Source organism: Psittacula echo, assembly GCF_963264785.1.
Source record: "Psittacula echo genome assembly, chromosome: 1".
NCBI lineage: Eukaryota > Metazoa > Chordata > Aves > Psittaciformes > Psittacidae > Psittacula > Psittacula echo.
Window position 1 is genome coordinate 167,225,020 of NC_137735.1, and position 13,407 is coordinate 167,238,426.

Consider the following 13,407-nt stretch of genomic DNA (forward strand, 5'->3'; position numbering starts at 1 on the left):
CTCACAGAACCTCAAGCCGCTTCACCCTCCTCACAGCCCATGGACCACAGGGCCCCTGTGTCACCGGTGTCACCTCCTCACCTCATCCATGTGGTTCTCCTCGTTATTGTCCAGGTACAAGGCTCGGATGTGGTTCTGCACGTCGCAGTAGAACATGGCCTCCCAGAACTGGATGTTGGTCCACACCACGTGCTCCTGCACGCAGCTGTAGGCAAACTGCGTGATACCCGGGCTCAGCTTCTGAGGAAGCACAACGTGGAACAGAACTTCAGCACAACCTGCCCTCAGTTCCCACCCCTGCAGCCTTCAGGGACCCCCGAGCCTGTGGGGGCTGTGCAGGGTCAGGACATGAGGACACTGCGGATACTCACTCGGCAGAAAGCAGTGACCAGTGGCAGGAGAGCAGCTGCAATCCCGTGTTCATCCATGGCAGTGCAGTCCTGGAGTGAAGAGAGCAGAGCTTGCAAAGGCTTCACCACAAGACCCCCAGACCCCTGTGATCCCTGTGCTGTGCTGTCCCATAGAATCATGGAATGGGTTGGGTGGAAAGGAGCCCTAAAGACCATCCAGTTCCAACCCCCTGCCACGAACAGGGATACCTTCCACTAGAGCAGCTTGCTCCAAGCCCCTGTGTCCAACCTGGCCTTGAACACTGCCAGGGATGGGGCAGCCACAGCTTCTCTGGGCACCCTGGGCCAGCGCCTCAGCACCCTCACAGGGAAGAGCTTCTGCCTAAGAGCTCATCTCAGTCTCCCCTCTGGCAGGTTAAAGCCATTCCCCTTGGCCTGTCCCTACAGGCCCTTGTCCCAAGCCCCTCTCCAGGTTTCCTGCAGCCCCTTTAGGCACTGGAGCTGCTCTAAGGTCTCCCCTTCAGGAGCCTTCTCTTCTCCAGGCTGAACCAGCCCAGCTCTCAGCCTGTCTGCATGGGCAGACAAGCTGCTCCAGCCCTGCCCTACCTGCAGGCAGCAGTTCATCATGCGGATGATGAAGTCAAACTGCTGGTGGTCCAGCACTGCCCGGTTCTGCTGCACGTGCAGGTTCAGCTCCTGGGTCAGGCAGTGTCGCGCCGCTCGGCCCTTCATGGCACGCAGCACTGCGGGGAAGAGCTGCAGAGAAAGAAGTCATGGAGGAGAAAGAGGGGTTCAGTGGAGCTCTGGTCACAGAGCAAGCTCAAGGACAGCCCACAGCGCGGGGGCTTCACATTCCAGCTGTTGGCTGGCACCAGGGTGTCTGCAGGCAGTTCACTGCACTTGGATGGGGAGGCAAAGCCACAAAGCCACACAGAGCAAGGTGAGGAGGACCCAGCCTGGTTATTTCCCCAGGTCAGACCCTGCAGAGCAACCTCTGTTTCTCCTCTCCTCACCTACCAGCTCCTCAGGACCCCCCTCACCTTTTTGGCTTCCAACATCTTGTTCTCAAAGACATAGGAGATGCAGTTCCTGACCACCTCCAGGCGCCGGGCACTGTTGGCCAAGGCATTGCCATTGCGCTCCATGATGGCAGCTGGGGAGAGAATCACCTGTTAGTGCAAGCAGGGGAGGACCTTCACCCATGGTGGGCAGAGAGCACAGAATTGTGGAATGATTTTGGTCCAACCTGGCCTTGAACACTGTCAGGGATGGGGCAGCCACAGCTTCTCTGGGCACCCTGTGCCAGTGCCTCAGCACCCTCACCGGGAAGAACTGCCTTACATCCAATGTTATTCTCTTCTCTTTCAGTTTAAACCCATTCTCCCTCATCTTATCATGACCTGCTCTTGTCAAAAGCCCCTCTCCAGCTTCCTTTTGTGTTCCACATGGGCAGGAACTCATCCTGAAGGAATACTATGGGGTCTTGAACCATCCCCTCATGCTGGCTTATAGAGCCCAGGGAGCTCTAAGCACCCCAAGGAGCAGAAGCAAATGTGAACAGTGATGCTGCTTCTTCAAAGCACATCTTACTCCTCACATGGGACCCTCAAACACACCATAGCGTGACAAGGAGCTGGTACATCACAGTAAAGCTCCTCCTGGGCAGGGAGGTCCCTCTGCACACACGCACCAATGGGGGGCCCCGATGGCACCATGCATTTCTTCTCTGCCTTCACAGCAGGAGGAGCTGTCTGCAGCTTGGCGGTGGCCTGGTCGATGATCCACTGCACCGTCCCCTCATCCAGCCGGGGGAACGGCTTCTGGTGCAGGCGCAGGTGACAGCCCTCCGTGGGCTTCTGTACCTTGTGCATGGTCACTGCGGGGTACGGGTTCTCCTGCAACACCAAACACAGCCTCTTGTCAGGCCTGTGGACACCACGGGTCCTGTCGCAGGGCAGGAGCCCCAGGAGATGCCCCCATCCTTCAGCAACCTCCAACGCTCTGAGGCCCAGCGCTCCCCCAGATGGTATCTACAATCCCTGGACACCCCCCAGGCCTGAAGGCAGGTCCCTGGGCAGTGATGCTCAAAAGGAGCCTCAAGGACAGGTCACTTTGATCCTGAACACAGCAGTCAGCAAAGTACTGTTCAGAAGCTCTCTCATGAGATGGCCAAAGGCCCCACAGGTGCTGCTCTGCTTTTAGAAGACCTTTGCTGGCCAGGCCTGGATCAGGCAACAAGGCAATGGCTACTCCAGAGCAAAGGCATGGAGTGCTGGATGCCCATGTCATCTGAAAGTGAGGAATCCCGCTCCTGGTAGTAGCTCACACCAGGCCAGACACTGCTGGGGACATCATAGAATAACAGAATGTGTGGGGTTGGAAGGAACCTTAAAGCTCCTCCAGTTCCAACCCCTGCCACGAACAGGGACACCTTCCACTGGAGCAGCTTGCTCCAAGCCCCTGTGTCCAACCTGCCCTTGAACACTGCCAGGGATGGGGCAGCCACAGCTTCTCTGGGCACCCTGGGCCAGCGCCTCAGCACCCTCACAGGGAAGAGCTTCTGCTTTATCTGCAACCTGAACTTCCCCTGTTTCAGTTTGAACCCATCACCCCTTGTCCTGTCACTACAGTCCCTGATGAAGAGTCCTTCTCCAGCATTCTTGTAGGCCCTCTTCAGACACTGGAAAGCTGCTATGAGGTCTCCACGCAGCCTTTTCTTCTCCAGGCTGCACAGCCCCAACTTTCTCAGCCTGTCTTTGTGTAGGAGATGCTCAAGCCTCTGATCATCTTCATGGTCTCCTCCTCGTGACAGGTCCCTCCCACCATAGCACCACACACTGTGAGCATCACTTCCAGCAGGACCGTATGGAGGGAGCACAGAGCAATGGGGCTCAGGCCCAAGCAGCTCCCCTTGCACTGGGACCTCCAGGACTCACATTCTTGTAAAGCTTCTCTGCCAACTCCTTGATGTGCCTCAGGATCTTCTGCTTGTTCCCCTCCTCTGCACGCATGCGCTTCACTTCATAAGCCACAAGCTGAGGGCAGAGGACACAGGTGAGAGGAGCAGCTCCCACAGGATCCGGACACCATTCCCACATCCCGGTGCAATGCTGCGGCCAGAGCATCATGGCATATCCCCAGCTCAGGCCACTGGGGCAGGGAGAGCAGAGCAAGCACAGCCAGGGCAGGCAGGGAGCTGCTCCCGAGCTGCCCCTCTCACCTCATCAAACAGGTCGATGGAGCGGTACGGAGCCCCACGCTCCGTGACAAAGCCGGCGAAGGCCATTCCCTCCAGCACCTTGGTGAGGAAGTCATCCTCCGTCAGCCCCCTCTGCCCAAGGAATGCTGCCTGCAACAGGGGAGAGCACTGTCAGCAGCTCATCTGAGCAATGAGTGCCCACCCCAAATCATGCCCAGCATGGCTCTGAAGGAGTCTCTGGCCAGCACCACAAAGGCAGAAGCACCAGGTTTGCTGTGTCTGCTGAAAGCTACTTGGACCCTTGGCAGATGAACGTGGGACTTCATCCCACCCCAGATCCACCCACTACAGCTCACCACATGCCTTCAAGTGATACTGAGGGCTCCAGACCATTTGCCCTCCTCACCTCTCTGGAGCAGCCCATTGCCATGGGATGGAGCTGAGAGGGGCAGGACTTGGTGCCAGAGCCATAGCACTGCACCACAGTGGGTGCTGAGTCCTGTGGTCCTGAACCCACAGTGGGAAGCACAGATGTTGCAGTGACCAAAGCAGCTAAATGAGTGACATTCAGGTCATTGTGCAGAGAGTGATTTCACCACAGAACCCCAGACTGGTTTGTGTTGGAAGGGACCCTAAAGCTCATCCAGTTCCACCCCCCTGCCACAGGCAGGGACACCTTCCACTGGAGCAGCTTGCTCCAAGCTCCTGTGTCCAACCTGGCCTTGAACACTGCCAGGGATGGGGCAGCCACAGCTTCTCTGGGCACCCTGGGCCAGCGCCTCAGCACCCTCACAGGGAAGAGCTTCTGCCTAAGAGCTCATCTCAGTCTCCCCTCTGGCAGGTTAAAGCCATTCCCCTTGGCCTGTCCCTACAGGCCCTTGTCCAAAGCTGCTGTCCAGGTTTCCTGCAGCCCCTTTAGGCACTGGAGCTGCTCTCAGGTCTCCCCTTCAGGAGCCTTCTCTTCTCCAGGCTGACCCAGCCCAGCTCTCTCAGCCTGGCTCCAGAGCAGAGCTGCTCCAGCCCTCGCAGCAGCTCCGTGGCCTCCTCTGGCCTCGCTCCAGCAGCTCCACGTCCCTCTTGTGCTGCTGTCCCAGAGCTGGATCAGGACTGCAGGGGGGATCTCCCCAGAGCACAGCAGAGAGAACAATCCCCTCCCTGACCTGGCTGTTATGACCTGGAAGTTCATCATTATCTTTCACTCACTTTATGGCACTTTATGACGGCATTTTCAGTTTATTGCTGGTTTATGATTTCATGGAACCAGTGAATCTTTGTTGGGCACCTGCTGGGAAAAGTACAGCTCAAAGCCCTTATGAACGTGCTGCTGCTTCCAATGGCAGGGACCAGGAGACGTTTTGAAGCTATTTCCTGCTCTCCCTGCCCTGCCAGCCCTTCTGGTAGAGCTGCCACAAGAGAAGCAATAGCGAAGGCAGCTCCCTTCCTCCTTCCTCTCCCCAGATGTAGGGAAAATCCTCAGCCAGGACGTGAGGGGGACATTCCGGGAGGCTCTAAGGCATCGGGATGCTGGCAGCAGTGCACTGACCACACGTGTATAAACCAGGAAGCGCCACCTGATCCTCAAGACCTTGGGATGGCCAAGGACAAACAAGGGATGCAGGTGGAGCTAGGAGTGATGCAGAGGTCACTGTGCAAACACAGCACTTTTTCTACATAGAGCTGTATTTGTGCAAACCTTATCCCAAACTCCTCCCCAATGTACCTGGAAAGGTGTTATTCCAGAGGACAGTTTGGAACAATAATTCTGTGGACAGGCTGGATGGGGCTTGGAGCAAGCTGCTCTAGTGAAAGGTGTCCCTGCCCATGGCAGGGGTTTGGGAATGGATGAGCTTTAAGGTCCCTTCCAACACAAACCATTCCATAATTCCATGGTTCTATGGCAGGAGACCACAGAGGAGATGGAGCTGAGTTACCTCCAAACCAGGCTCCCTGATGGGCTCCAAAGGATTTCTCCCTTTCCCATCCCAATGCTCCCAGCTCCAGCAGCTGTCCCCAGCTCAGCTCGGATCCAGTTGGAACACTCGGAGTGCCAGTGCTCACCTTATGGAATCTGATGACAGGCTCGGGATGGATGCGGATGATGTGCAGGCACCAGCGGTAGCCCTGCAGCAGCTGTGCAAACAGGCGGAGGAAGACAGCACGGATCTCCTTGTCCTGTGAACAGGGAAGGACAGCATGGTCACAGCACGGTCACAGTGTCGTCAGGCTGAGGGTGCAGATGATCCAGCTCATGGGGGTAGGGGTTTACAGCAGCACAGAGGTGAAGGGATCAAACCTTGTGTTAGGGTCAGCATCTGCTGAGCAGGGCAGGAAGACAGGCAGATTACAGGGAAAAATGGACCCAGCAGGCTGGGTTCACTGCTCTATGACTCCCTATGGAGCCAGGCTGAGAGAGCTGGGCTGGGTCAGCCTGGAGAAGAGAAGGCTCCTGAAGGGGAGACCTGAGAGCAGCTCCAGTGCCTAAAGGGGCTGCAGGAAACCTGGAGAGGGGCTTGGGACAAGGGCCTGTAGGGACAGGCCAAGGGGAATGGCTTTAACCTGCCAGAGGGGAGACTGAGATGAGCTCTTAGGCAGAAGCTCTTCCCTGTGAGGGTGCTGAGGCGCTGGCACAGGGTGCCCAGAGAAGCTGTGGCTGCCCCATCCCTGGCAGTGCTCAAGGGCAGGTTGGACACAGGGGCTTGGAGCAAGCTGCTCTAGGGGAAGGTGTCCCTGCCTGTGGCAGGGGTTGGAGCTGAAGGAGTTTTAAGGTTTCTTCTAACACAAACCAGTCTGGTATCCCGTTATTCTGTGTCCCCTTCCCAGCACCCCTGACACTGCGCACAGAGGACAAGGCAGCTCTCAGAGCCCAGGGTTTGCTGAAGCACCCAAATATTCAGTGTCTGTCTCCAGTAAACCCAGCAGCTACTGAAATGGCACCACTAGTTCCAGGCCATGGCTCAGAGCTGTGGCCTCAGTGCTCTGCAGTCCTGTGCTCTCTCTGCCTCTTAACCTCAACAGCACTGAGTTGGAGACAGGCTGAACTCCTGCCTGCTCACTCCATGCCCAGAAACGGGGTGTCCATCAGGAATGACAGCCCACAGGAGGGTGCCGCCATGCCAACTCCACTCACCTGCATTTTGAGAGAAGAGACAGAAATTGTTGAAGGGGGGAATGCGAGATCTGCCACCTCCAGCTCCGGGTCCAGGACCTGCACAGACAAGGCACAAAGCACCCTCAGGGACCTTTACCTTCACAGCTGGAAAAAGCAAAGCAGCATTGGGGAGACCTTTTAACAGTCTTCTAGTACATAAAGGGTCCTCCAGGAAACCCAGAGAGGGGCTTTGGACAAGGACCTGTAGGGACAGGCCAAGGGGAATGGCTTTAACCTGCCAGAGGGGAGATTGAGATGAGCTCTTAGGCAGAAGCTCTTCCTTGTGAGTCTAGTGGAAGGTGTCCCTGCCCGTGGCAGGAGGTTAGAGCTGAATTAGCTTTAAGATCCCTTCCATCCAAACCAGTCTGGGATCCTGTGATTCCTGAGGGACCCAAGAGCACTCACAGAACAGGTCTGTGGGTGTGGAAATGACCAGGGCTGGAGCCAGCAGACAGCAGCACTGCTGGTGCTCTCCTTTTGGGGGCAGTGGGAAGGGGGCACCTCTCCAGCTCTGGGATGGTCCCTGTGGAGGGCTGGGGCTGGAGCTGAGCAGCAGGAGCTGTGGATGCAGCACGTGTGTGGTGCAGCTGCCCTGGGCACGCTCCGATGGCCACAGGGCTCTGGGAACACAGCAGCAGCAGGAAAGCTCCAGGGCTGCAGCTGCTTCCTCCCATACATGGGCTGGGAGCCAGCACCCCATTCCCAGAAACCTTTGGCAGCAGAACCTTCCTCCGGCACTGCCACGCAGCAGAGGCTGTCAGCATGGGGACAGGTCTGCTGTGAGATGGTCACTGGGACCCCAAGGTGCGGAATTATGCTGTCAGAGGAGTTCCTGCTGCTCCATTTCCAGCTCCCCCTGGAAATACGTGTCATTCCCAAGGTCTGGCACCCTGCCGATGGGACAAAGGGACACACTCACCATGGAAAGGGCTTCCCGGGTCTGCTGGAGCAGAGGCTCAGGGAGCAGGGAGATGTGCACACACTCAGGGACATTCACTGTCCCGCCATCCAGGTCCGCAATTACAACATCCAGCTGGAAGAGGCAGGACAAGGCATGAGACAAGGCCAGGCTTCACTGCACCCTCCCCACCACCTCCCGTAGGCCATGGAGAGCTGGGGGGGAGCCCCATTCAGGAGGGGGGCTTGGGAATGCTGTGTGTCCCCTCTCCATCTCCTGTGGGCACTCTAAGCCTTCAGTAGTTATGTTCTTTATCCACTGCCACCAAACCCAAGCATTTGCCAACACAGAACCTACAAATCACCACCTCCCAGGACAGTGACAGGGGAGGACAACCTGACGGGGGGCGACACAGCTCTGCTCAGCAGGCACCAGACTGTGGCTCAGTGCCTTTTATCAGCCCCTGGCCCTGCTCCACCGCAGCAGCACTGGGATAGGGGTGTTTTGGAGGCTGCACAGAAGCTGCCGCAGTTGGGATTGGCCCCAGTACGCTTTGGTTTCACTCAGGTCCTACAGCCTCAAGTGCCAGCACTGCCTCTCGGAGCAGCGCTCAGCTCCCAGAGCAATTCCCTGGCTGATTCCAAGCTTGGCACAGCACGGGTGGAGCACAGCCTGGGCTCGGGAAGGCAGGCCTGAACAAGCTCAGCCTAAGGACAGTGGCTGCTGCCGGCTGAGAGCTGGAGCTCGACCCCTGCTCCTCCCTCCCGATCCCGATCCTAGTGCAAGGAACGGGGGTCCTAGCATCTCACCAGCTCCTGTGTCTCTGACTGGAAGATGGAGTGCACTCCGATAATGAAGGGTGTTGGTGTGCTCAGCACCTCGAGGAGCTGCGCGGGCAGGATGGGCACGTACGTGAAGCTGCAACCAAAGGAGAGCATCACTGCAGCCAGTGAAACCCTGCTCTGAACCCATCCTCAGCACTGCTGAGCCCACCTCCAGAGGTGGGGGTGACTGCAGGCCTTCCCCCAGCACTCTCAGTCACAGAACCCCAGACTGGTTTGTGTTAGAAGAAACCTTAAAACTCCTTCAGCTCCAACCCCTGCCACAGGCAGGGACACCTTCCACTGGAGCAGCTTGCTCCAAGCCCCTGTGTCCAACCTGGCCTTGAACACTGTCAGGGATGGGGCAGCCACAGCTTCTCTGGGCACCCTGGGCCAGCGCCTCAGCACCCTCACAGGGAAGAGCTTCTGCCTAAGAGCTCATCTCAGTCTCCCCTCGGGCAGGTTAAAGCCATTCCCCTGGCCTGTTCCTGAGCACCTCCAGAGCAGAGCTGCTTCAGCTCTCACAGCAGCTCCATGGCCCTAATGATGGGTAAATAACTGTGTTTTGGGCCCTGCTGGCAAAGGGGCAAGGAGGTGAATGCCTACAGGTCTTGGCTGTGCTGACAGCTCCTTTCCTGACACCTCTGGTGTGCAGAGCAGTGTAATTCCAGTGTCCAGAGCAGTGAAGAGGTGTGAAACTTCCACCCCTTCCTCCCTACAGCAAGCCTGGAGCTCTGTTACTGGAAGCAGGGACCAGGGCATCACCAGCAGTGCCTGTAGCTCCAGGACCTGCTGCCATGTGCTTTTCCAGGCTGTGGCAACCCCTGACAGAGGGAAGCAGCCCACCAGGTTCTTGAATGTGGTCCAGCAGTGTGTTATCACCCCATGGAGCTTATCTCCCCAGAATCCTTCCCATTCCCCTTCTCCCAGCTGCATTACAGAGCACAGAGCTCTAGTGCCCCACTTCCACTGGCACCCATCCATCCCAGCCCTGGGCATGACACTGAACCAGGACACTGGGAAACTTCCAGAAAGCCTGGTGCAACCTCTGCCCATCCTAGATGGGGCCAGGCACATAACAGGGCTCTTGTTAAGATGGTGGCAGTGGTGGCCAAGCCACTGTGGTGGCTCCTGTGGACACTGGCACCCCACTCACTAGGCCATGGACTGGCCACTGCCGGGGCTGTCTGCACGTCCCCCAGGTAGGACAGCTCAGATAGATGGGCCATTGTGCTGCAGCTCCTGCTGTGCTGTATCCATGCTGGGCTGCAGTACCCCCACCTGCAGAAAGGCTGCTTGTATCCCAAAGAAAGCTTCCTTTGGGAGTTCCACTGCTCTGCTGGAAACCTTTCCCTTGGTTGGACTGAGATTATAACTCCAGGGCCAGAGAATGACCATGGTCAGTGTCTATGAGCCTTCAGGAACCTTGTGAGGCTGTAGAACGTGTTCTGTCTGAAGGGCTCAGACAGCTGGGCTGGTTCAGCCTGGAGAAGAGAAGGCTCCTGAAGGGGAGACCTTAGAGCAGCTCCAGTGCCTAAAGGGGATACAGGAAACCTGGACAGCAGCTTTGGACAAGGGCCTGTAGGGACGGGACAAGGGGAATGGCTTTAACCTGCCAGAGGGGAGACTGAGATGAGCTCTTAGGCAGAAGCTCTTCCCTGTGAGGGTGCTGAGGCGCTGGCCCAGGGTGCCCAGAGAAGCTGTGGCTGCCCCATCCCTGGCAGTGTTCAAGGCCAGGTTGGACACAGGGGCTTGGAGCAAGCTGCTCTAGTGGAAGGTGTCCCTGCCCGTGGCAGGGGTTGGAGCTGGAGGAGCTTTAAGGTCCCTTCCAACACAAACCTGCCTGGGATTCATCCCATGATGCTGTGACTATGGCCTGGCAGCAGCTCTCACTGGCTGTGGAGGGCTGATGGCTCAGGGTGCTCTGGGTGCCCTCACCTGTACTTGAGGGGGAACATGAGTGCGAGCAGAGCCCGGCAGGCGTCCGTCAGCCGCTGGTAACTGCTGGACAGAAACAGGATCTTGTGCTCCGTCAGCGCGGCGCAGAACAGGTACAGCACGTTGGTGATGCCTGGAAGAAAGCAGAGGAGAGCTCAGAAATGAGGGTCACCTCCTGCACCCACCAGAGAGCAATGACCCCCGCATGGATCCCACCCCTCATCTCCAACTCTGCACCACAGAGGAGCTCAACATTACCCAAAGAGCCACTTCCAGGATGTGCTTCCAATGGAAGCCACTGTTCTGGGAGAGATGTGTCTTCCTGAGGTGCTGGTGTCATCAATCACAGGCATAAGGCCAATGGCAGCACACTTTGGGCACCCCTTTTTGCCACCCAGCCCAGTTCCCATGGGATCTGGCCACACATCTTTATGTGGAGCACTGTGTGCAGTTCTGGTGTTCCCAACATAAGGACACGGAGCTGCTGCAGCAAGTCCAGAGGAGGGCCATGAGGATGATCAGGGGCTGGAGCATTTCCCACACAAAGACAGGCTGAGAACATTGGGGCTGTTCAGCCTGGATAAGAGAAGCTGCGTGGAGACCTCAGAGCAGCTTCCAGTGTCTGAAGGGGGCTACAAGGATGCTGGAGAGGGACTCTTCATCAGGGACTGTAGTGATAGGACAAGGGGTAACGGGTTCAAACGGAAATGGGAAGTTCAGGTTGGAGATAAGGCAAAAATTCTTCCCTGTGAGGGTGCTGAGGCGCTGGCCCAGGGTGCCCAGAGAAGCTGTGGCTGCCCCATCCCTGGCAGTGTTCAAGGCCAGGTTGGACACAGGGGCTTGGAGCAAGCTGCTCCAGTGGAAGGGGTCCCTGCCCGTGGCAAGGAGTTGGAGCTGGAGGAGCTTTAAGGTTCCTTCCCATCAAAACCATTCCGTTGTTCCATGATCTGCCAGTTCCTGCCCTGCTCGGGAAGGGGAGGCAAAGCAGGGCCAGGAGGGCTCCATCTGAGGCTGGAGGAGCCCTGTGTGACACACCAAGCTGGGGAGCAGGGCTGATGCAGGCGGCTCTGGCCCGGCCTGGGCAAAAAGGTACTCAGGGGAAAGGGGTCCTACAGGCACAGGGCACTGGCGGAAGGGGGTGCCGGTGTGAGGGGGTGCCAGGGGAAGGGTGCGCTGGTGTGAGGGGCTCCGGGGTACATCAGTCTCACCGAGCTGGCGGAAGAGCAGCGCCACGCTGCAGCTGCTGACCGGGAGCGAGTCACTGATGGGTGTCTGGATCACCTGCCGGTCCCCAGCTCCCAGCGAGATGGTTCTCTGCAAGGGAGCACAAGCACGTCACTGGGCACAGCCACGCACCGAGGGCAGGCAGCGACAGCCTGAGTGCCCCCCAGAGCAGGGCCAGGACCACTGTGCCCTCAGCACCACCCTCACAGGGTGCAGCACGTCCCACCACAGAACTTTGCCTTGTGGCACCATGGCTGCTGCAGGAAGAGGGAAGAGGACCCTGCAACACCACACGTTGTGTTTGACTGGGGACATGGACTACAGGGAGGAATGGGAGCTCCCAACACAGCTGTCACTCCTGGACAGCATGAGCAACACCGTGATGGCAGCAAGCCCTGAGACCTGCACAGTGACAAGCACATGAGGACCTGCAATAAATCTTGGAGCAACCTGCTCCAGGGGAAGGTGTCCCTGTCCGTGGCAGGGGGTTGGAAGTGGGTGAGCTTTAAGGTCCCTTCCCACACAAACCACTCTGGGATTCCATGATAAGCAGAAGGGAAGAGCTTGCCTGTGCCATGCCCACCAGTGCTGCCTGGCAAGGGAGCAGCACCAGCCTCTCCGACCAGCCAGGATGCTGATGGCTCCTGGGCTGGGGACAGACACCAGACACACTGGACACACTCTCACTGCTTCTCACCCAGGATAACATTTTACCCAGACCTCAACTCATTCCCAGTGGCACAGGGCAGCCTTCACGTGTCCCAGGCTGCAGCTCACTGCCCTCTCCTCCTCTTTCTACATCTCTCCAGGGAGGACACGCCTGCAATAGCAGCTTTCACCATGCAACCCACTGCAACAGCCACGGATCTGCTTTCCACATCCCTGGCAGTGTCCAAGGCCAGGCTGGACAGGGCTCAGAGCAACCTGCTCTAGTGGAAGGTGTCCCTCCCCGTGGAACTGGATCTTTAAGGTTACTTCAACCCAAACCACTCAATGACTCCATGATTCCGAACGCTGCAGCCCTGGAAGAGCTGATCAAACACCCCTGACCTCATCTTCCAGAGCAGCCGAGGGTGTTTGCACCACCCCAGCTCACAGGGTGGCTGCTGCAGAGCAGGACTGAACCCCCCAGAGCCCAGTCACAGCAGTGCTGCACCAGTGCAGCACACACAGACACACACACCCAAGGCACTAGCAGTGCCCAGGCCTCCAGTTCTGCCCCGGCCACAGTGTGTGTCACCCTCACAGACAGTTAGAGAGGTTGTTAAGGAGGAGACAGACCCCAGGAAGGAAAAGGTGTGCGTACCGCTGCTTCGTCCTCCGCGTCAGGCTGGGACAGAGACAGAGATGGCACAGTCAGTTAGAGACAGCACAGGAGACAGGGGAGGAAGGGAGGACATAGGCAGGGCTGACAGCAAGCTGGGAACGCTCCCGGAGCGAGGAGATGCACAAACACACATGGAGCCAAGGCAACAGGGACCACAGAGGGATGGAGCACTGGGACGCAGCAGGAGAACAGGGACGTGCCCCATGAGCTTGTTCCCACAGCACAGAGACCTGCAGGAACTGGAAGGTGGCAGTAATTGTGCCAAGGAGTGCCACATAGCGAGGCACAGCAGCTCCAGAGCTGCCCTGCTGCCTCCCGTGCTGCTGCTCACTTGGTGCACTGGGAGGAACCAGATGGAGTCGGACAGAGCTGGGCAGATCCTGCAGGAACGCCACAGTGCAGAGCCATGGCGCCTGTCATACAGCCTGGGACGGGCAGCACCCTTCTTCTTCTGCAGAGGCTTGGGTATGGCCAGCACACATCCCCTCCTGAGACATCTGGA

The 13,407-nt window shown here is 57.9% G+C and overlaps 1 protein-coding gene across 4 annotated transcripts in view; it reads right to left on the reverse strand.

Moving 5' to 3' along the window:
• The window catches only part of SBF1 (SET binding factor 1), a 60,376-nt gene that overhangs the window by 18,438 nt on the left and 28,531 nt on the right, over positions 1 to 13,407 (reverse strand). For all 4 annotated transcript variants that reach the window (XM_080633275.1, XM_080633274.1, XM_080633273.1 and 1 more), the window contains exons 6-18: positions 11,563 to 11,668; positions 10,355 to 10,487; positions 8,405 to 8,513; positions 7,617 to 7,730; positions 6,677 to 6,754; positions 5,608 to 5,721; positions 3,571 to 3,699; positions 3,287 to 3,385; positions 2,041 to 2,245; positions 1,391 to 1,503; positions 957 to 1,106; positions 372 to 440; positions 82 to 240 (exon numbers count right to left, since the gene is read on the reverse strand). In XM_080633275.1, coding sequence (XP_080489401.1) covers positions 82 to 240; positions 372 to 440; positions 957 to 1,106; positions 1,391 to 1,503; positions 2,041 to 2,245; positions 3,287 to 3,385; positions 3,571 to 3,699; positions 5,608 to 5,721; positions 6,677 to 6,754; positions 7,617 to 7,730; positions 8,405 to 8,513; positions 10,355 to 10,487; positions 11,563 to 11,668 — 1,578 coding nt within the window. The remainder of the gene's footprint in view (positions 1 to 81; positions 241 to 371; positions 441 to 956; positions 1,107 to 1,390; positions 1,504 to 2,040; positions 2,246 to 3,286; positions 3,386 to 3,570; positions 3,700 to 5,607; positions 5,722 to 6,676; positions 6,755 to 7,616; positions 7,731 to 8,404; positions 8,514 to 10,354; positions 10,488 to 11,562; positions 11,669 to 13,407) is intronic.